This window comes from Poecilia latipinna, unplaced genomic scaffold (genome assembly GCF_001443285.1).
Source record: "Poecilia latipinna isolate Pla-1442-1.1 unplaced genomic scaffold, P_latipinna-1.0 Scaffold531, whole genome shotgun sequence".
Lineage (NCBI taxonomy): Eukaryota > Metazoa > Chordata > Actinopteri > Cyprinodontiformes > Poeciliidae > Poecilia > Poecilia latipinna.
The window spans coordinates 196490-217616 of record NW_015113147.1 but is presented as its reverse complement, the minus strand read 5'-3'; the positions used below and the strand labels follow the sequence as shown (position 1 = coordinate 217616).

Sequence of the window (21127 nt, the reverse complement as noted above, 5' to 3'; positions counted from 1 at the left end):
AGCCCTCTCAGCCAAGTTCCCTGAGGCCTTGGCCTGGTTGTAACACTGTGAAGCTGGACTCCCAGTTGCTGTTTGCCACCGGAGAAATTTACAAGGAGTAAAAATGTGCAAAGGGCCCGAACCAAACATCTGCTTTTGGTCTCTGGATGACATGTAAAAAAAAAAAAAAAAAAAAACTTTCACTGAAAAACATTGGAGGTATGAGTAGAACAATCAATCTGACCTTGCATAACATTTTTTATCCTAATTTACCAGCAAATGTGTAAAATTCATGCAAATTATGTTCATATAAGCAGCTGAGCTACAATTATGTTTGTTAGATTTGAGTTAACAAATTTCTACAAAATCATAGCAAAAGATGTGTAGAATATCATAGCCCAACATGTAAGATTGGTGAAAAACAACTGTATCATAAACACAATGTTATACTGATTATAATACTTTAACCATTCCTCCATGTCAATGTTTGTTAGAAGTAGTCCACCGTTTCATTGGAACAGCAATCCCTGGTATTTTCTTTCAGCAACATGGTGGAACCAGCAACAAAACAAACAATAGTTCATGAAATGTTTGAGGATCAGAACAATGTCGATTTGGCCTTAAAATTCCCCAAATCTCACTCCATTCAAGCATCTGTGGGATGTGCTTAGCAAACAAGGCCTGACCTGGCAACTTGATCTAAAGGAGCTGTTGCTTGTAACATTCATTCAATTAAATTCATTTTATTAACATAGTGCCAATTTATATCACCTCAAAAGTGAATTCAGTCAAATCATGTATATATTCCAATTGATCCTCACCATCAAAGAATGCAGTTAAGTTTGGTTTATTGTTCAAACTGATAAAAAAAAAGTTTTCGATCTAAGGAAACCCAGCATATTGCATCAAGTCACTAACTTGCAGCATTCATGAGCATGAAGCAACACAAGACAATCACTTGCATTGTGTCATTGACTTTGCAGCAGTTCTGAACATGCATGAAGTGAAAGACTCTCGTTTAACAGGAAGAACCCTCCAGCAGAGCCGATACACTAAAAAGGAACAGAATCACTGATCCAGAAGTATTTGCTATGTATTACTGTAAAGTAGTATGTGCCTAATGGCAGCGATTGTTCCTTTAGAAGATTTATTTAAGGGAAACATATTCTTAATAGATAAACCCTGAGACTGTTTTAAATGCTAAACTTGGTTCCAGATACCACAGTGCACTGTCAGGGGTCTAGTGGAGTTCATGCTTCACCACATCAGCCGTTTTGGAAACAAAATAGGGGAAAAAATACATAAAATGTTTAGGCAGATGATCATATTGTTATGTCTGACTATTGTGCGGCTTAAAGATTTGTATTTTTAAGGTACTTAACAACATAAAGCTTTGTGATTGAGGGTAAAACCTTTTGGCAATGTTTTGTAACCACACTTACATAGGAAATTTTAACTAAAGAAATTAACCTTAAATATCCATGTTATTAAATGACTGATGAAAAAATAAACTTAAATCAAGTAAGCATAATGCACAAACTACAATTCATAGCCACACTGGCGCAGATAAGTGACATGTTCCTCAAATAGATTCGGCATTTCATGTGAGATTCCACAATTAGATTCTAACACAAATTTTTCATCCTGTAAAAAAAAAAATAAGTGTAACATATACAACTCAAAAAACATATGGACAGGAAATCTTTCTTATCTTTCAGCGGCAGCCAGTCTACTTTTGGCAAGAGGACAAGACTCTGTAATGCTAATGACTATGACAGAGAAAGTCGATGCAAACCTTTAATATGCATATGTTTCACTCACAAACTAAAGGGACTTATTTTTAGGTGAACACTGATTTGTGATACAACTGCTGATGATTAGGTTAAGTTGGCTTAATGGCCATTCAGGAGGCAGCCCCGATGTGGACTGGAAATTGGGAATTTTGTTCTAGATGAAGACACTAAAAGAGCTGCTACCATCAACTTAAAGTATTCTTCAACCAGGACTTGTTCGTTTTCTGGTGAGCTGCTTCCTCCCCAGTGAGTTGTGGCAGTGGGAGAGTAACATAAAGTCGAGTTCTGCCGGTGGTTTCTTCCGAAGGAAAGGGACTCACTGCTCTCCACTTCTGCCACATAACTTGCTTAGTATGAGAGATTGTGGCTAAAATAACAACTTCATGTGTTCAACTGTATGCCATCACTACCTGATGAATTTCATCTGAATAAGAAGTACAGATAAATTTTGTTATTTTCTAATGATAAAGCTGATTGGAAAACAACTACAGTGATAAATAAATGTGTTTTTCCTGAGGAATAACAGTGAAGGGAATAGCGAACAAATCAGCATTTCAAAGTTTACCCATCCAACCATGCTCTGAATCCAGATCTTTTGAATGTGATGTAACTGCCCTTTCTCGAGCCCCAGCACTGCTCTCCTGTATGTATTTATTTTGGTATCCATTAGCACTTAGAAAGCAGTAAAAGTCATGTCTTTGGACAGGAAAGAGCAGATCGGGAATTTGTGCTGCTTAGCACGTTCTTGCTATTAGACTCTTTTGGCTCTTCACAAATTGCTCTGTTGACATCTTGAGTCTTGGGGTGAAATCACAATCATAGTATCCCACAGTGAATAGCTCATTAACTTTGTTAATGCAGTTGATATTCATATTTCGGGACACAACACGTTCATTAGAAAATTACCAGATGAGAATCATGAGGGACCTAAGAACAAGATTTGAATCCCACATTTCATACTGACGGATAATGACAGATTTCTTCCCATCCAAAAGGTAATAAAAAAAATATGATTCTAAAAGTATTTTTCTGTACATACTGATTACAAACCACTAATGGTACAAATGTGCTTTCAAAGGGTCAAACAGACCCACTTTTTCACTATTGCTTTTGGTAAATATATAATCTTGGCCACATGCTTTTTGTTTGTCTGAACTCTCTAAGTTAAAATGAATTTAAAGCTATGATTGCAGCAGAAAGAGGTTTGATAAAGTATTCAGTAAGCAAGGATATAGTGGCGGTCTGTTTTCCGTCTGTGAGGGAAAAATGATAATTTTTTTCCCCCTTAGATTATGTAAACAATCTGTTTTTGGTTTGTAATGTGAGCTAAATGAGAAAGAAGTGGAAGGAAAGGATGTGTAACAGATGCAATGCAATGGTGCAAAGTAATTTTTATTGTTGTATATGATTAGTACAAAATCAAATAAAAAAAAGAATTATCCAATTCCATGCATTTACAGTCAGTTTGTGTTGTAGCCATCATGTCTGTATGTTGTGGAAATTGCTATTAAAGATAAAAGTTTTTTCTTTACAACATTCTTGTTCGCCTTTCTTGTGATACAACATAAGATCAATCAGACTTCTGCAGAGATGTCCATTTAAATTGCTCTTCTTGTTTTCACATTTAGTTGTGTGTTTTAAATTGAATTATTCTTTTAGTGATGTTTAAATGCTTGCAGTCTAAGCTATCTGTGAGAAGATGTCAGGTACATATTATGGCAATTAGGAAATGACACTCTTGAATGCCGTTTGCTTCACAAACTTCTTAAAGCCACAATTAATCTTGTTACTTATGCAGTTTATTTTATTTGACTCAACTTTTTGTTCCACCCAACTTCCCCATAATGCACTTGGATCTTTCACTCTATCAGCAACCAGCTTACTTAGGAATCACGTTTTGTGGCTTTTCCCTACCTGCCCAGAATGTCAATGATTCTCTGTAAGACAACTGTCAATTTAACAGTGTTTCTCATGATTGTTTAAGCCACAACATTTATCTGTTGGTAAGAAATGTATTCAAATTTTCTTAGGAACCGATGTTTGAGCTATCATTACCAGTAATCACTCAATATAGCACAGTTTTACATTTAAATACAACTTAATGAGATGCTCTTGTAGTTTAGGTATGTTTTTTTGTGTGCGTCTGTTTTAAACTCATTTCCCAAGTCCTAAAGCTTATAGCTTATTTAAGTGCTTTTTAGATAAATGACACTTATGATCCCCAGGAAACAAGCATTAAGCCTTCTGTATATTCATGTCACTGCTTCATATGCATTTTAGCCCCCGTCTCCCTTGTGGCAAAAGCCCCAGCTGCTTTTCACAGGCTGCTCTGCGATTCTGTTTGGCGCGATCGCTATCACCACTCGACACTCGCCTCTCAGCATCTGCCCAGAGGCATCTCAGCAGCATTTTATGTCCTCCCCTCACAGGCAGCGTCCCCTCAGCCTCCTCACCCTGTGCTTGCTCTCCATAGTCACTTTGCCCGCCCATTCACTAACCTCTCTCCTGCTCTCTGAAGCCATTCTGCAGCCCTTTTGCCGCCTTGTGTGACATTTACCATTTAGAAGCCGGGGAAAGGAATGGCCATCCAAATTCTGATCTCCGTAAACATGGTTTGAGCCAAATCAGTGACAATAAATTTCAGAGGTCAAAGACAGAATCGGGTTGTGTTTAAAGTGTGCTTTAAATAGCTTTAATTTCAGTGATCTTTACCGGGTAATATATCTAAGCACTATATCTAAATGCCTTATTTAATTCAAGTAACTGCTGCAGCTCAAGAAAAGGTTAATGAATGCTTATTGAATGCCACATGGATCAGGACGCTTTGGGCCATTTTGTATTCCGCTTATGATGATCCACTGTAAATTGTTAGAAATGTCCTCTGGAGACATTATAAATACCTCATTATATACAGCCCAAATGTGAGGGATAAGTGCTTAAAGTTTACACCCTCAGTGACGCTTCGCTGTAACGAAGAAACTTCCACTGCCACAGACAGAATTGTTAAGCCACAGCTCCAAATCAGCACCGTTAAACATACAAACATTCCTACTCATTTTGGTCTCGTAGGGCATCAAAAGTTCACACGCGTTTGCCGAATTAAGCTTCACCTGACATGTCAAAGCAACCCTCATCCAACAATCACCTTGTCAAAGCTGTGATCTCCTTTTCCTTCCCCCCCGAGCAGCAGGAGCAGCAGCAGCAGCAGGGTGCTGGTGACACATATGGCCAATTATAAGTGGAAGTTGAGAGGATGATGTGAGCTGAAAGCTTGTTCACACGTGGTGGGTGTCCAGACGACCAGGGGATTCATGGAGGAGGTCTGTGTGAGAGAAGAGCTCATCAGCAGTGGAGCTCTTCTCTCCTCCCCTCCACCTCCGAGGGTCTGTGGTATATCAAAGCCTACTTTTTAGCCGATCAATACTGCCCCTTACATCCCTTTATTACTCCGCAGCCAGAATAAGGGTTGGCAGGAGGATGCAATATTCAGTTCATAAATCATGCAGTAAAAAAATGTCAGGGGGGTAATTGTGGTTTTCTAACACACTTTGAACGAAGACGTATTTTATTAGCGGGTTAACATCACCGGGCGACCCTCATTCCTCCTCATTATGGGCTCATGGAGGCATCAACAAATCCTAAGTGCTACAGTGCTCCTCAGCGGAGCCTGTCCTCCTTTTGCAAATACATCTGTTAAACAAGGAGCTGAATATGACTGGCACTAAACATGATTTACTCCTACAGGAGATTCATGTTTATTTGTCAGGCTCGACAAGGTTGTCACGGTCAAACTCATTGTCGGAGTCGTTTTATCCTTAATCATTAATTTGCTTTGTGAAATGCTTTCCTTTAGGGGGTAGTTTCCCAAACAAATAAAAAATAAAAAGAAACCATTCCATCTGTGAATACATGGCACAAATAAATGGAATGATTGCCTTATTAAAGCGCTTTATAGAACAGTTTTTTTTCCAGGTCTTTTGCTCCTCTCTGTCCAATGAATTTGAGTTGGCCAATAATTTCCCACCATACCCCAGAGTTACAGCGTTTTTGTCACATCTTTTAGTGATTAAATGGATCGATTTCTGTTCTCTATAGGTGATTAATCCCACAGGGTTAGAGAGATTACAGAAAGGGAGCTGCAGAAAAGGCTTCTAAATGGATTCACACAGAGAGCCTCCCATTCATGGGGGCTAATGATATTGGACTACAAGACTGTGGCTTCAGAGAAAAGAGGGAATTCTCACAAGAGGCAAAAAGCTGTACGAAAAAAAAAGAGAGAGTTTATGATGAGAACAATCTGGGGGCAATGATTAAAGAATGACCTTGAATTGTGACTTCTCTTGCTGACCCTCACAAAGCTGTTTGAGATGATGGTGGGAAAGCCCCAAATGCAAACTAGAGACCAGAAACAGGTGGATAAAATAAAAATAACAAGCATGTGTGTTGCTTTAATGCCCTGCTGTTCTGAATAGTGTGTGAATACTTAGGCTTTTTTTATGCTGCCTGGAAACTGACAGCATTTCCAGATGATGATGATCGGGGGAAAGAATTTATGTTAAATGAGACCGCCAAAATACCTTGAATCCACTGCAAGTGTCATGCCAGGCCACTATGTGGCACTGTGATTTTAGTCGTTCTTTGAAAGGCATGTGCGTTATTGACACTTAGCTTCCACCTAATTTAAAAAAAAACCCCACCTCCAATGAACCAAGGACTAATGTAGTATATCTTACAGATGCTGATAAACTGAAAAGGCCAATAAGGACACACAGCACAATGCTATCTGCCATTACTGTTGTTGTTTCGGTCCATGCATGAGTAGCACTTGACTTCTACGTGGAAGGTGTTCCCAAAAAATTCCACTATTAGAACTGGTTTCAAAAGAGACTCCAACCACTGGAGGTGTGTAAATGAGCGGTCGGATTGCAACAAAACTGTTATGTTTTCACTGAAGAACAGCTCGGTGAGGCCTTAGGGTCAAGGGTGTGGAATTCATGGCATTCTGCTGGATAAAGATGAGGTATGCTGCTTGAATATGCTGTATGTTAACATCTTATACGTTTGTGCTCTGGAAATTCTCAAAATGCCTTGACATAATTAGCAGAGTACATAAAAAAGAAGGTCTAGTTCCGTAATTTCTTTCAGTTTCAAGAATTCAGCAGGTTGGGGTGAGTGAATCTTCCTCACTGGAGAGATCACCTGCATAGCATAAGATTCTGAAATGCTACTGGATAGCTGCTGAAATATTTGAGTCAAAGTCATGTAAAATTTGACATGTCTTGACTGTGGACAACCAGAAGATTTGGTGTAAATGCATGGTTAGTAAACTAAACTATAAGTCTATGAATGAATAGCTAAACATACCATAAACACATAAATTATGTACAACTTTGAATTGCCAGAAGTTTCTTCCTTTATATTGAAGGGTATGCTGTTATGAAGAACTATAAAATTATACATTTTTGAAAAACCAGAAGAGTCTGCAAACCGGAGAATATGACATTTTTTCTGCTATAGTGTTGAAGGAAATGTCTGTACACTTCTCCATAACTTCATTTATAATGCATTGGTATTTCTTTGCTGGGACATCTTCAGTTTTTCTTTTATTTTTATTTTTTTTCTCAATGTAGCAAATAGAGGGTGTTTGTGCATATGGTGTTTTAGGCTTTACTTGCACCACATTCCCCCCCCACCCTCCTTGCACAGCTGGACACCAAAGCATCAGGGAAGGTGGGGACTTTTCTGGTGCAGATAACTGGAACTCTCCCCCACAGCTTGGTGATCTGTGTCAAACCTCACAGTTTTAAATCTCCGCTCAAAGCTCTTTCCAGCAGGAAACCTGCCTGCCTGCCTGTGCGAGTCGCAGTCCAGGAGAGAGGGTTAAAAAGAAAAACAAGGTAGATAGATTGAGGGAAAATGTGAGGGAAGTAAAGTATACTGGAGAGAATTGAAACGTAGACAAGAACTACAAGAGCGCTACAAAGACCAAATTATAGCCTGAGGTAATATCTGTTGCAGGGAACTAAGAAGAAACAGATCTGACTGAAGTCAGTTATACAAGCTTACTGCAAAATATAGCCTCAGTTCATCTGGAAAGTGTTGCTTTAATTCCTACAAGGTGAGGCAGATTATTTAATCAATTTCCATCTAAGCAGTGGATTTCTGAATGTAAACTGACTGTATACATATAACTGAATGCCTGACATGTGTGGTGATAAGTGATGAGTGGACAACAAAGAAGCAACAGGGCCTTGGGGTTCTGTCTGTCAGCACAGAGCAAAGGTCAGCTGCTGTCAGGAATGAGCTAGATTACTGATTCAGGCAAGTGACTAGATTACAAAGTCACACACTGTCCACAGTCTGTGGTGTAGCCCTGACCAGAGCATTCCCAGCGCTGAAACTGTAGAGCGACATGCAGAGTCACCAAACCGTAGTGAAAGTCATCATCAGCAAATAGAGAAAACTTGGAGTAATGGCCAACCATCCCAGGAGTGACCAGTCATGGCAGCTAACAGCAAAATAAGAAACAATAAGACAGCAACTTAACAGAGGGTCAAAGTTACAAACAGTTAACATCCTGTTTTGTTATAGGCTCAATATGCATATTGGTTTATCCATTTAATTAGAGTTGTGCAGTTAAAATCAAGCCAATGCAATATCTTACAAAAAATAAAAACACATGTACAACAGGTTCTGCAAATTGTTTCACCTGGTAATGTTCACTGGAAAGCAAAGTAAAATAATACAGGAAGGAAAAATGCAATCAACTAAACTATTCAGTCACAAAATTATTGTGCATCGTGCTTTATTTACTTTAGTCACATAAAAGTACTTGGTGATGATAGCACAACAATACAAATAAATAAAATTGCCTTCTTTATTTCAAGTAGTTATCCTGTTTGAGTTCTGCTCCAAATTAACAGAGTGCTTCTCAACTCAACAATCAGAAGAGTTTGAAGCACACACCTGCAGCTAAAACGTATTTGTTGTGAAACAATTAGGCAAAAACTCAAGTGGTGTGATAATAAAAAATGTGACAAAGTAAACATAGAAAAGCTTTTATGCCTCATGACTCACTGAGAAATGTGAGTAAGCAGCGTGTTTCTGCACCAACATAGGATTTATTTTTCTTTTTCATTTTTTTTTATTTGGAATCCAGTCCAAGGTGAGTTTTAAGTCACAATCTCTGACGTCAGACAGTTGCAGTTATGGAGGCTAATTATGGACGAACACGGGGGGATTTCTGCCTCCAGTGAAAGCTGCTCGTGTGCAGAGAGGTTAGTTGTGGTGCTGACTCTTTCAGAACCTGTCTGTCTGAGTGAAGCACTCATATATTCTGTATATATATATATATCTATACACACACACTCGCAATGTGCACCCGCATACATACACCATGCACACAAACTCAACGCAGCCTGGATTTTTTTTCTTTTTGCTTTTTTGCAGTGCACAAAGTCTCCAGGTGGAAAGGCAAGAGTTTTCCCCCAGTGCAGAAGCCATTAGTCAGAATGGAGGTGATTTATGGGTTGTCTCCTTGCAGAATTTAAATTAACTGCCATGCCGTACAGAGGGAGGGTACCTCTGCATTTTGGGTTGCTCCCCTTTACACTCCACCTCTCAGTCTCTCACTGCCCTGCTCTCCCGTGGTCTCATGGGAGAAATTAGGGATGTTTTTTTTTTTTTTTTTTGTGTGGGTGTGTGTGTGTCCAGGTGTGATGTCAGGTGGTCAACTCACTTTAGGATCTGGTGAGATTTCACTGGAAGAAATGCTCATCCACATCAAAAAAAAAAAAAAAAAAAAAAAATCATGAAATGAAGCAACGTTCAAGGTCTAGGTCAGCAACCACTCCTGCAGGGGAGACGGAAAAGCTGGTGGACACACCTACATCTGTACAGACTGTAACCAAAGCTCTTCGAATAGCAAAATATGTACACGGGGCTTTGTTCAGCTATTTTTTGAAAGGTTTATGAGAAAGTGTGAGTTTAGTTGCAGGGGAAACTTCAAGATGTACCAACCTACTCTCAGATCTATAATAATGATTTTAATATTAATTATGTTTTGCATTCCTCTCTTTCCCCCCTGATGCTTATGTGATGCACAGCTGAGGTAGAGGACATTGTAGCATAAGGACACAAACTTCTTTAGAGTTTATGAGAAAGACGCTCAATGTTGAACGTAATTTAAACCGACAAATTCATATGGATCCATAGATTTTCACTGCATAACGGAGTGGACCTCTTGCGCCAAGAGACAAAAGTCTGTTGGGTGGGACAGACAGACAGCAGGATGGAGAAGGAGGGTGGGAGTTTGGGAGGTTTGTGTGTAAGACAAGTAAATGATTCCTTGTGACATCCTGATGCATAAAACAAATATATATATATATATTAGATTTTATGCAAAGGAAGAGTTTAGAATATTAAGTTACATAAAGTATATCTCTTAATATAATTAAGAGTAGATAAATATGTAAATACAGTTTAGATTTGCTGCATTAGTACCTTTTGTTAATGATGAATGCTTAAACAGCAGCTTTATTGCTGCTACCTGCAAAACATCTGCACATTGCACCAGTGTATGCACGAGCACACACACACCCACACACACACCTCCACACAACACACACACACACACACACGCAGACATAGCTCTGGATTTACTCCTGCAGACTCAATACGCTCACAATGAAATATGGGGTAGTTTCATTATGCATCTGTTACCCGGATAGCCTTGACCTTTTAGCGTTCTTGTGCAGTGGTATTGGAGTGGAGCAAAAAAAAAAAAAAAAGAGAGATGCAATTACTGCCTTATAACTTAGTGATTTTATTATTAATATCTCAACAAGGCAATTCATTCATCATTTTTTGCATAGTGTAGAAAAATGAAGTTTTAGTCATTCCAGAACAGTAGCGTTGTGAGGATGCAAAAATTTAATTAAAACTAAGACAATGAAACGAAGCCATGAAGCAGAAAACATGTAATTTAACAAAACAAACACAGCTGGTAATTTAGAGTCTAGCTATATTTTGAGAAATGTCAAATCTTTGAAATGTAATATTTCTGTTTATCCAATTTGTTGTCTGAAATGTTGGTCTTCTGGGCTATCAAGGAGTTTAAATACGACACAAATCAATAAAAAATCAACATGTATAAACAGTGCAAACCTAGTCCCTGCAATGCAAAGCAGAATCTGTAATTTAATAGAATAATTTCAGGTTAGATTCTTTATTTTTTGGTGTCAAATAGCTGCTCGTTTCATTCTGGTGTGTCACAATTGCAAACCTAAATCTGGTTAAGAGTATTGATAAAAGGTCAAGACTTTGACAGGTGCCTACAAGTCTGTTCTCAACTAACAAATTAAATGTTGGTGCATAAAAAAAGCAGAACACCATCTTCATCAAATGAAGTTTGTGGAGTCATATGGAATGCTGTACGGATGGAGATATTGATGAAATTCATCATTATTGTCTCTTCTGAAATTGTCTCTTCTCCTGCAATTATTGTGATTTTACTTCATATCTAGAGCTTTTTTATTTGTCGACAAAAATGTTTATGCAGTGAGAAGACTGGAAAATATTTCTTTCCAAACTTCATGTTCTTCAGTGTGTCTATTCTGAAAATGTGAAGTTAGAAATCAACATTTAGCAAGACCCACAAAGCAAGAAAAACAATAAAATAAAAATAAAAATCTTTGCACGCCATTTTGGACGCAAAACTGAATTTTAACAACCAAATAAAGTTTATTACTAAATCAGCATACTTCCACCATAAAGACACTAACAGAACAAAGAGTTTCTGATCAAAACCAAAACCAAAACCACTGGTGCATGATGTTATTTTCTGTTAGTTCCTTTTTAGGTGATGCTTTGTATTTGTGTCCGTTTTGTGTATTTTCTGTGAATCTCTTATCTCTCTTTATTTGTGAAAAGGGTTGTGTATAATCTCGTTTGTTCATTAGTAACAGTTAAACTATTCTTTCTCTGTAGTGTTAAGTATTTTGTTACATTTTTCATATTGTTCTTTTTCACATAACACTCTTACAAATTAAAACAATAATCATCCTCTTTCTTTAAGAGTGCAGTTATTAAAGCTGAGTGAAAATGTCCAATTCATAATTCAGATGAGATGAAGTTCATTGCTTCATTCACGTCAGCATTTGATTCTGATAACCAGTAAGTCTGGGCGAGTTACGGACGTTTAAGTCGATTAAAGTGTCTGATTGTTGCAACGGGAGGAATTGTTTTGTCAACTCTGTCGTCACACCTTAGGGAAGTTATCTAAGGTAACTACATGCGTGATCTACCTTTGTTCATACTGAATACTCTTTATTTATATTTTTTCTTTTCAATTTTACCGGTCATCACATGCTGAGAGCAAAACCGAGCCACAGAGACTCTTCTGTAGACTCAAACTGTGGTTTTGACAGCTTCTCAGCTTCATGGCCTGGATGAGAGAAATCACCTTGGGGCGTCCCTGTGGACCAGACGAGGACAGAAAACAATCAGGGGGAGAGAAGAGAGTAACCCTATAAATACATACACTCAGTCTCATCTTATTTACAGCATGTACTGATGAAATACATCTTTAATATTGCAATTTAATCTCCACCTAATACACACAAATGAACCGAAATAAGTGTTTCTTTCTGTAGAACTTCTTTCTATGACAGCCAAAAGGACGGCTAATAAATACTGTATATGTAACATATCCTAAGAATATAGAAGTCTGACCTTTCATGAGCAGCAGAATACAAATCAGATGCAGGAGCAAGAGGGGAGGAAGAGCAAAGAGTGATGTGAAGAGTTTAGCAAGGTGATGAGTTTTCATTTCATGCTGCGCGTGACATCCCAGCCCCGGCCGAGGTGGAAAGGTCATCCCATCATTTGGGTGCCTGAGGGGAGAAGAGTCAAGACTGAGTGAAGGCACGACCGTCTCGCTGCGGGCGAGGCAGACCGAGGCAGAGCACACATGAATCACGCGCACACATAATACATCACATTACCGCATTCATTAGGAATCTTGGATATAATATTCAGTCTTTTAGCAGTTGGGGTCAAAAGAGCAAGTCTGCAGTTTCTTGCTTCACTTTATTTTACTGGCTGGAGGATGAGGAGTTAAATAAGAGTGTGCCCTAGAGCTAGGCTGCTCAGTCGAGCAAAAAACAAGCGAAACGAGACAACAAGTAAACAGAGACTGAAACTGAAGCCCTGTTCTCCTGCTGCCTCAAAACAACTTCTTTTAATAGTCTCTATCCTGCCTCTAAGTGTTTTCCGTCTGTGTAATCAGCTGGTAAATATTTCATAATCTTGCACAGAGAGCATGCCGCCATAATCAGCTGATTGCCGTAAAGAGTTCAAGCCGTATGGGGGATTTAACAAATGTGACATCACAGGAAAAAAAAAAAAAAAAAGGTGACAACATTTTGTAACTACTTTGCTGTCAAAACTTATCATATATAAACAGGCACACCAGACTCTTTCCTTTGTGACAATGTGCTCTGCTCTGCCCAGTCACAATTATTTTTGTAAATTTGCAATGCAGTGCCAGGCTTCAGTAAACAGGCCAGATGTCAGGCTTGATGGAACCACGGCTTCAGCAGTGGCGAGGAATATACAGCCTCGGGGTGTTTTTATGTTTGTGTGTGGTAGCGTGTTGCACTTTTTCTCCGGAGTCGTGTCCTTCACTGTCTGCATTCACCTGCCGCCTTACGCTGTTCGTCAGCAAGAAATTGCTGAGGCAGAGACGGCTTTGAGCAAATGCATATTAATTTTTGCAGCACATATATGGCAAAAACAATCCCTCGCTCGACCAAAGGAGTGCTTCGTTCTGCCAGTTCCTTCTGCCGACACGCCAACAGGATTCTCCTGACGAGCTGGGGGAATATTTACCGTCTGAACCCATTTTTCTTCAAACACACAAACACACACCTCCCTTCAATAGCTACCCTCAATTTTGAGTTCCTCTGGCCTGCTTCGATGTCTTGAAGCCCCCACCTTCCCACCCCCACCTCTGCCCAGCCATCTTCAAACCATCTCAGTGGGTGCCAAGCAGTCACAGCAGTGGCTTGATCTTGGCACTTATGAAAGAAGCTCTTTGATAAGCCTCGGCCAGGAGCAACACAAGGGAAGTAAATCAGAGACACAAACTCAACTGGAGATGAGACGTCTACTGTGTTTGCTTGTGTGTTTGTGATGTTGTTTCTTTTGTTTCTTTGACCTGTTAAACTTTCCTTTTGAGAGGAAACAAAAAAACAAAAAAACAAAATCAAATACCTGAAAAAATTCTTTTTTTTTTTTTTTTTTACGCTTTTATGTTTTGCGGTTTTCCCTTGTGAGCCTCTGAAGCACAATCGTTGTGCTTCTCCAGCTCTTTGTAAAGGAGGAGAACAACAAAGTGATTAAAATCTTTTGAGGTGCGTTTTGGACGTGGCTGATGTCTGGACACAACGCGGCTGAGGTTGTGGTTTCCTGTTCGCTCCCGTTCTTTGAAGAAATTGACTGTATGGCTGTCAGTGCTCTGTTAGAATAAGATTTCATTCTCATTTTTTTTTGTTTTTGTTTTGCCATCTACATTGTGTTTGGTCAGTCGAAAGTTAATTGTATCCTAATGTATTTTTATACAGGTGAATCGTAATTAAATAAAATGCCGGTGGAAAGTTAATTTATTCATGTAATTCATTTGAATAAGTATGGATTCACATACTCGTCAATTTTAGTGTGTGTTCCTGTAAGTTTGATTATTGTGGCTTGCAGAGAAAAAAAATCAGTTTCTCTTAAGAACAGGAAAATTATGAGATTAATTAAATAATTTTACTACAGAAGTATTTGGATATGATGACATATATGACCCAGACTGACTTTTGATTTGAGAATTGTAGACAGTCACTATACTCTCCATGAGGAGATTAAGACACACAGATCATTGTTTTTTTGTTTTTTGTTTTTTTTTTTCACATAGTGCTCTGGAAAAATTGTAGAAAGTTAAGTGGAGGGAAAAAGTGGAGTAGAAAGTAAAAGGGTGCAGAAGTAAATTCTGTATTTCATTTAGGAATCAAGGTCCCATAGCCCAGAGGAAGAATGGAGAGGCATTTAATCCAAATTGCTTGAGGTCTAAGGTGAAATTTCCAAACTTTGTGACGACTTGTGGAGCTGCGTCTTCTGCTGTTGATGGGCCGCCGTGTTCCAACACTCACACTAAAACTTCTATAATAAGTATCACTGTGTTTGGCCAGCAAATTCACCTGACCTAAACCTTCACCTTGTGGTTGCTTGGGATGAGAGAGTGCATCAAAATTAATATTCAGTGCAATCTGCTGCTTGTATTAGAAAGCTTATTACTAATAGTCATTGCATAACTTGCAGGAATTTGAATACATGATGCAGAAATCTGAATTTGACAACTGGATTGAACTCTTTTGGAATGAACCGAATTGAACAGAATTACTTTTGAATTCATTTGATTGCATATACTGTTTGAGTATTGATGTGATTTGCATTTGTATACATAAAACTAAAAAGAGAAATGTGTGATTTTAAACATATCTTTATATCCAGTTTTTCGTCATTTTAATAGGACAATCGGCCAACGAAGCGTTTACACTGAACGACCCTCTCACAGGTGTGTCCGATTTTAAATAGATCACTAAAACCATGCTAAGTGCCATAAAAAAAATAAAAAAAAAACTCATCTTGTCCCCAGGTTCTCAAATCCTGCCATTTACTTACCCAGTGGTATCTTTCGGATGCACCTAAGGGTTTACAATGCTGATGCCGCCTTGATCCTGGAAATGTGCCAGTATTTGTGCACTTCTTTGTGAAGATATACAAAAATATTCCTACCACTTTGACATGTTACAATGTTGTGCGAATAGTGCAGGGGTGACCAAGTCCAGTCCTCGAGAGCCACCATCCTGCAAGTTTTAGAAGTATCCTTACTCCAACAGACCGGGATCAGCTCTACAGAGGCCTGATAACGAACCAGTCATTTGATTCAGGTGTGTTGAAGCAGGGATGCATCTGAAAGTTGCAGGATGATAGCTCTCGAGGACTGGACTTGGCCACCCCTGGAATAGTGGATTGTTGACTGGATCAAGTCCAACTTTGCAGCAACCCCTGACACTCACCATGTATGTGGCGACAGTGGAAAGAAACAAACTTTTAACAGGAAGAGTTCTCCAGAAGAACCTGCCTCACATTCTGCATCCATCTGCTGCTGTCTACCAGGGTTTGAGAGGACAGAACATATGGAGGAAAAAGAAACAAAGAACACAGAGTAACCCTCAGGGGTTGCTCTCTATCATGAAGAAAAAGTACACAGAGTTATTAGCAACAGCAGCTGTTTTTTGTGACTTCATTGGGTGAAAAAAAACGTAACAATAGATGAACTCTGCAGTAGTCGTACATTTCATGGAATGGAAAACAGAGTAGACTACCAGCAGCATCTCCTTCGATGGCTATTTCAGGAGAGAGACGGTGTTGCAGCCAGAGTCTCTGGCTCTGTATATCTATAGAAAGAGAACATAATGTTGTTGGCAGAAACAGCTCATCTTAGGCAGATTTTAAACAGATGTGGGATTTCACTAGCAAAGAACAACATTAATCAGATGTGCACCCTACAAAGCTGGCATTTATAGAAAAGTGATGTGATGACACATGGGAGTGGCAGTGACAAAAGGGAAACAGGTCAGAGTTGATGTGGAGAAGGACGGAGCTAAATAAAGGACGACAATGGAAGAAAAGGTGTTATTCGTGTGCAGAGGCTCTTAATGCACCGATTAAACCAAAAGGCTGCTCCAGTTTAAGCTCCTCTCATAACTGTGATTAGCTCTGTTGCTGGTGCACATTTGCCAACAGCACGTTTTCCTTCCATTAAACTTTCTGCTTGCATACAGCACTCTGAACAATCAGCTTCTTCAGTAACAAACCTTTTGTGGAGAGTGTCAGTGACTGTTTTCTGGACATCTGCCTAAAGTCTTCTCTCTGACTCTGCAGGTCTGATATGGCTAAAACTTAACATTTATACATGAAAAGTTTTTCTTAATTGCTGCTATGTAGTATTAACTGAATATTGAATATGGAGTTATATTGTAAATACTTTAAATGTGCTGTCCTGTTGTGACTCAACGGTCCTGTTTGCAGTCAAAACCTAAATGTATTTACTGAATAAACATAAACCAAGTGTAACTTCTGGATTTGAATATTACGACAAGAAAATGTCAGATATTACAGATATCTTCCTTAGGTTTTCACAATCTCTTTTTCTCTGCTTGTGTTCTCATGCAAAACAAACCACATTACCTGATCTAAAGATCAGCTGTTGCAACATTTAACATCACATTTGTACATTTTTCTCTTTTTCCAATTGCTTTCGTATCCATTCCTTGCTTCAGTTTCATCACAATCACTCGTTGTTTGTCCTCTCCAACGTGCTTTGATCTCTGTGGTACATAGATATTTGGATCTCAGCGATATGACCAGCAGTTACTGCTGGCAGGTGTGAAGAACAAATAAATCCCCCCCTTAAACAAACCCTCCGAAAACCAATTTAGGTCTGTGTGCTTCCTCATATAGACAAACTCGATGACTGTTATGAGGAGTAAAAACAAATCAGGCAAATATGCATCCCAGTCACACCTGTGTGCCAGTTATTTGAGAATCAAACTCTGCAAGATGATAAATTAGACAGCCACCCGATGATTCTTTGAATGTGCAGCTGACGTCTAATGATGATGAAGATTCACAAATGCTGCAAAATAACTGGCAATATGTCATGTGTAGTGGTGACAAAAATAATAATAAAAAAAAAAGAAAAAAAAAATCAGCCATCCTGCTCATTGATCCATTTCAATCCATCACAAGATCTCTGTCCAGCTCAGGGACAAACTGTCCCAAGCCAGAAATAGGCAACTATCTGAGAAAACCAAGAGCTGGCAGATTTTCACAGACCAATGACCGTGCAAGCTGACTTCACAAGTGAGGAAAGTTTTAGTGAATTAGTGGAAGTTTTTTTTATTTATATATAAGGATATATGTACCCACGTTTTTCTTGAGTTTTAAAAGAAATATAGTTATCATTTGAAATTTAATAAAAAGTGCAGTAAAAAGGTATAGGCCCCTTATGGATTTCTTCTGTTTTTGCTTTTTCGCTGCACTTATATGTTATACAACAACCTATTTCTTTTATATTGGGTTACCTATGTAATAGGTAACCTTAGCAAACACAAAATTCAGTTTTCATATGAAGAGTCCATTTATGAAGGGAAAAAGCTTTTCAAACCACGCTGGCTCTATGGGAGAAAATGATTACTCTGCCCTTGATGGTAACGGCTGAAAAGAGTCTTTTAAATCACTGTGGAGTGATTTTAGCATACTCTTCTTTGCATAATTGTTTTAATACTTCCACATTGGAAGATTTTGTTTTAGATTTATCAGCTTCACAAATTCTGAGTCGGATCTAAATGCAGACTTTGACTTGGACAAATCCAAAACTTTCACTTTGTTATTTTTTAGACTTGAAGAGGTGAATTTGTTGGGGAACTTTGGATCATTCTCTTATTGTGAGCTGTAGCTTAACACTAAAGAACAAAAGAAAGGATCCACTTTTGTTAGCTCCCACAAAGACCATTTTTTCAAATTTTGTTTGTTATTACTGAACCATTGAAACTGATATTTACTGAAACAAGCAGGGCCGGCAGTTATTTCGAGGTTGTTTTTGGTTTCTTTTGTGACGTCATGGCTAAGTCTCAAATAATGGCTCTCACTGCAGAATGAGGTTAATCACAGCTAATTCATGCCTTAACAAGCTCTGTGCTTACATTTTCCAACAGGGCCGTGATTAGCTTGCATAATTTGAAAACTGGGCTTTGTATCTACTTTATCTTTTCCTGATATGAAAATGTATTTGATCATCTGAAATATGTAAGTGCAAATAAAGCAAAGATGAACTCTGTTAGGGGGAAGTAGGCTGCTATTACATTCTACTGTAGCTGCACCTGAATAAAAACAAACATTTGAATGCATACTGTATGAAATTGCTCTGCATTCCTATCGTGATCATTTCTTTTTCCCCCCAACCATCAATACATATAACATATTACGTCCGTCCATCTCATATTCATCCATATTGCTTCTCCAAATGTATTAGACCACAACCACAGAAGACCTACGCCCTTATAAACTTAACAGACCCTTCATAATGAATGTTTGCCATCACACTTTGTCATTTGCTCTCTTACTTTACCATTCATCACACCAAGGGATGAAAATGTCAAACAAATTACATCATTGCTCTGTATCGATTCCTCCCCCCTTCAAAACAGGGCCCTTGATTTGATAAAAAAAAAAAAAAAACATGAAATCAATGCTCTAAAAAAGACACCAATAAGAAATCATTTTGGTAGATTCAGTTGGAGAAACATGCTTATCGACAGGGAGGAAAAAAAAATCAGGAGGGGTGCACAGGATTTTTTTTTTCTTTTCTGCTTTTTAATGTGATTCAAGATTTATCAGTCTAACCAAAGAGTTTGCCGGGTTATAAGTTTGTTCTTGGCATTTAGCTTTGCAATTAGCACTATTATTCCTCTGAGAAGATGCTAGCGTTTTCTGGCACAGAACATTTAAGTGTTGTGTCTCCGCACATATATGCATAAATCTTTAGAGCCCACCTCCAGTAAAAGAAAAAAAAGAGAGAGAGAGAAAGGATCGTCTTTCCACAGCTCCATCTTTATTTTTAGAGGCTGGATGTTGATGAGAGAGAAGACAACGCAAGAGGGTGAGAAATAACATCACAAGTGGGGGAAGGAGGGAGAAAGAAAAGTGAAGAGGGAGCGCAAGGTGGCCGGGGCGTTGTGTTGGTTCCTCTGTGCTTCAGGAGGCTGCATGTTGGAGAGTCCTTCGTCCGAGAGAGCAGGAGAGAAAAAGGGGACGTAGCCGCACCAACCTTTCACGCGATGGGGGACCAAGAGGGTGGGTGTGGGGTCTCCGGAGCTGCTTCCCGTATAAAAAGCCAAGCCTGAGAACACGGCACCACAAACTCACCACACACACATACACACGCACACTCACAGTGGCTGCTCTGTATCTCTCATGCTCACCCACTCTCATTATTCTCTCCCTCTCCCTCCCTCTGTCTCGCTCCCTCTGTCTCTCACTCCATTCCTCTGGGCTCTGCATACTTCTTGCTTCTTCTCACAAGTCACATTGTGTTTGTAAGTACGCGCTGAATGTCTCCCTGTGTATGCTTGGGTTTCCTTAAGTCTTTTTCTATGTTTGAGTGACTGCTTGCCTACTTGTGTGTGACTGAGTGGAGCAGTGAGCTGTATTAAGTGTATGTGGGTCTCTGTCTCACTCTCACACACTCGCCGCTCTTCCTGCAACTCTTCCTGGGATCTCCGGGTCCCTTTCCTCGGTGACAGGCTCCCCACACTAAACAGTCACCATTTCCGCCCCCGGGAGACCCACGCTGGCTGCGCAGCCCCTTCCCCGACTCAGCATCGGGAGGAAGACCCTGGTGGCGGCTGCTGTGGGGGTTATGCTGGTCTTGGTGCTGGTGGTACTCATCCCTGTGCTTGTCAGCTCCGTGAGTACAGATGCCAGCCACTACGAGATGCTGGGCACCTGTCGTATGGTATGCGACCCTTACTTAAACAAGGGCACTCCGGCCAGCAGCACCAGCTCCACCGGTCTGCAGGGTGAGGCGGAGGCACTGACTGACCACAGCAATGTTCTTCCACCGTCCACCCTGCAGCAGGGCCCTCAGGGAAAGCCTGGCAGGCCAGGAAAGCCCGGACCACCAGGACCACCTGGACCGCCCGGACCGCCTGGTGAACCGGGGCCACCAGGACCAGCTGGGCCCCCAGGTGACAGAGGGGATCATGGAAGGACTGGGATTTTGGGTCTGGGGGGTAATGGAGCTATCAGCACAGCCACCTACAGCACAGTGCCCCGGGTGGCCTTCTATGCCGGGCTTAAAAACCCCCATGAAGGTTATGAGATCCTAAAGTTTGACGACGTGGTCACCAACCTTGGCAACAACTACGATGGCATTTCGGGCAAGTTCATCTGCAGCATACCGGGTACATACTTCTTCATCTACCATGTGCTGATGAGAGGAGGGGATGGCACAAGCATGTGGGCAGACCTCTGCAAGAACGGTCAGGTGAGTACTTTAAAAAGACTTTTTGACTTTTCCTTTGGCGCTGCCTCTGCAGCACGCCCGCTTAAAGATCCATGTTTTGCCAGAAGATATCAGAAAGCCCCCCAAAATAAAAGGGAAGCATTGTGAAAACAAACGGGGCATCTGCAGTCCGGTTAAAAGCGCACAGCCGTAGCGCACATCCACACCGGGAGATGGGGGG

At 39.9% G+C, this 21127-nt stretch overlaps 1 protein-coding gene and 1 long non-coding RNA gene across 2 annotated transcripts in view; one reads left to right on the top strand and one right to left on the bottom strand.

Annotated features, from left to right (window-relative positions):
* Positions 1 to 10609: 10609 nt before the first annotated feature.
* The window catches only part of LOC106952630 (uncharacterized), a 72266-nt gene continuing 61748 nt past the window's right edge, over positions 10610 to 21127 (bottom strand). Inside the window, exons 2-3 of the long non-coding RNA XR_001426029.1 lie at positions 12504 to 12664; positions 10610 to 12246 (exon numbers count right to left, since the gene is read on the bottom strand). This is a non-coding gene — a long non-coding RNA (uncharacterized LOC106952630). The remainder of the gene's footprint in view (positions 12247 to 12503; positions 12665 to 21127) is intronic.
* Positions 19494 to 21127, top strand: part of c1ql1l2 (complement component 1, q subcomponent-like 1-like 2) — a 26671-nt gene continuing 25037 nt past the window's right edge. The window contains exon 1 of the mRNA XM_015040855.1: positions 19494 to 20928. Coding sequence (XP_014896341.1) covers positions 20302 to 20928 — 627 coding nt within the window. The 5' untranslated portion in view covers positions 19494 to 20301. The remainder of the gene's footprint in view (positions 20929 to 21127) is intronic.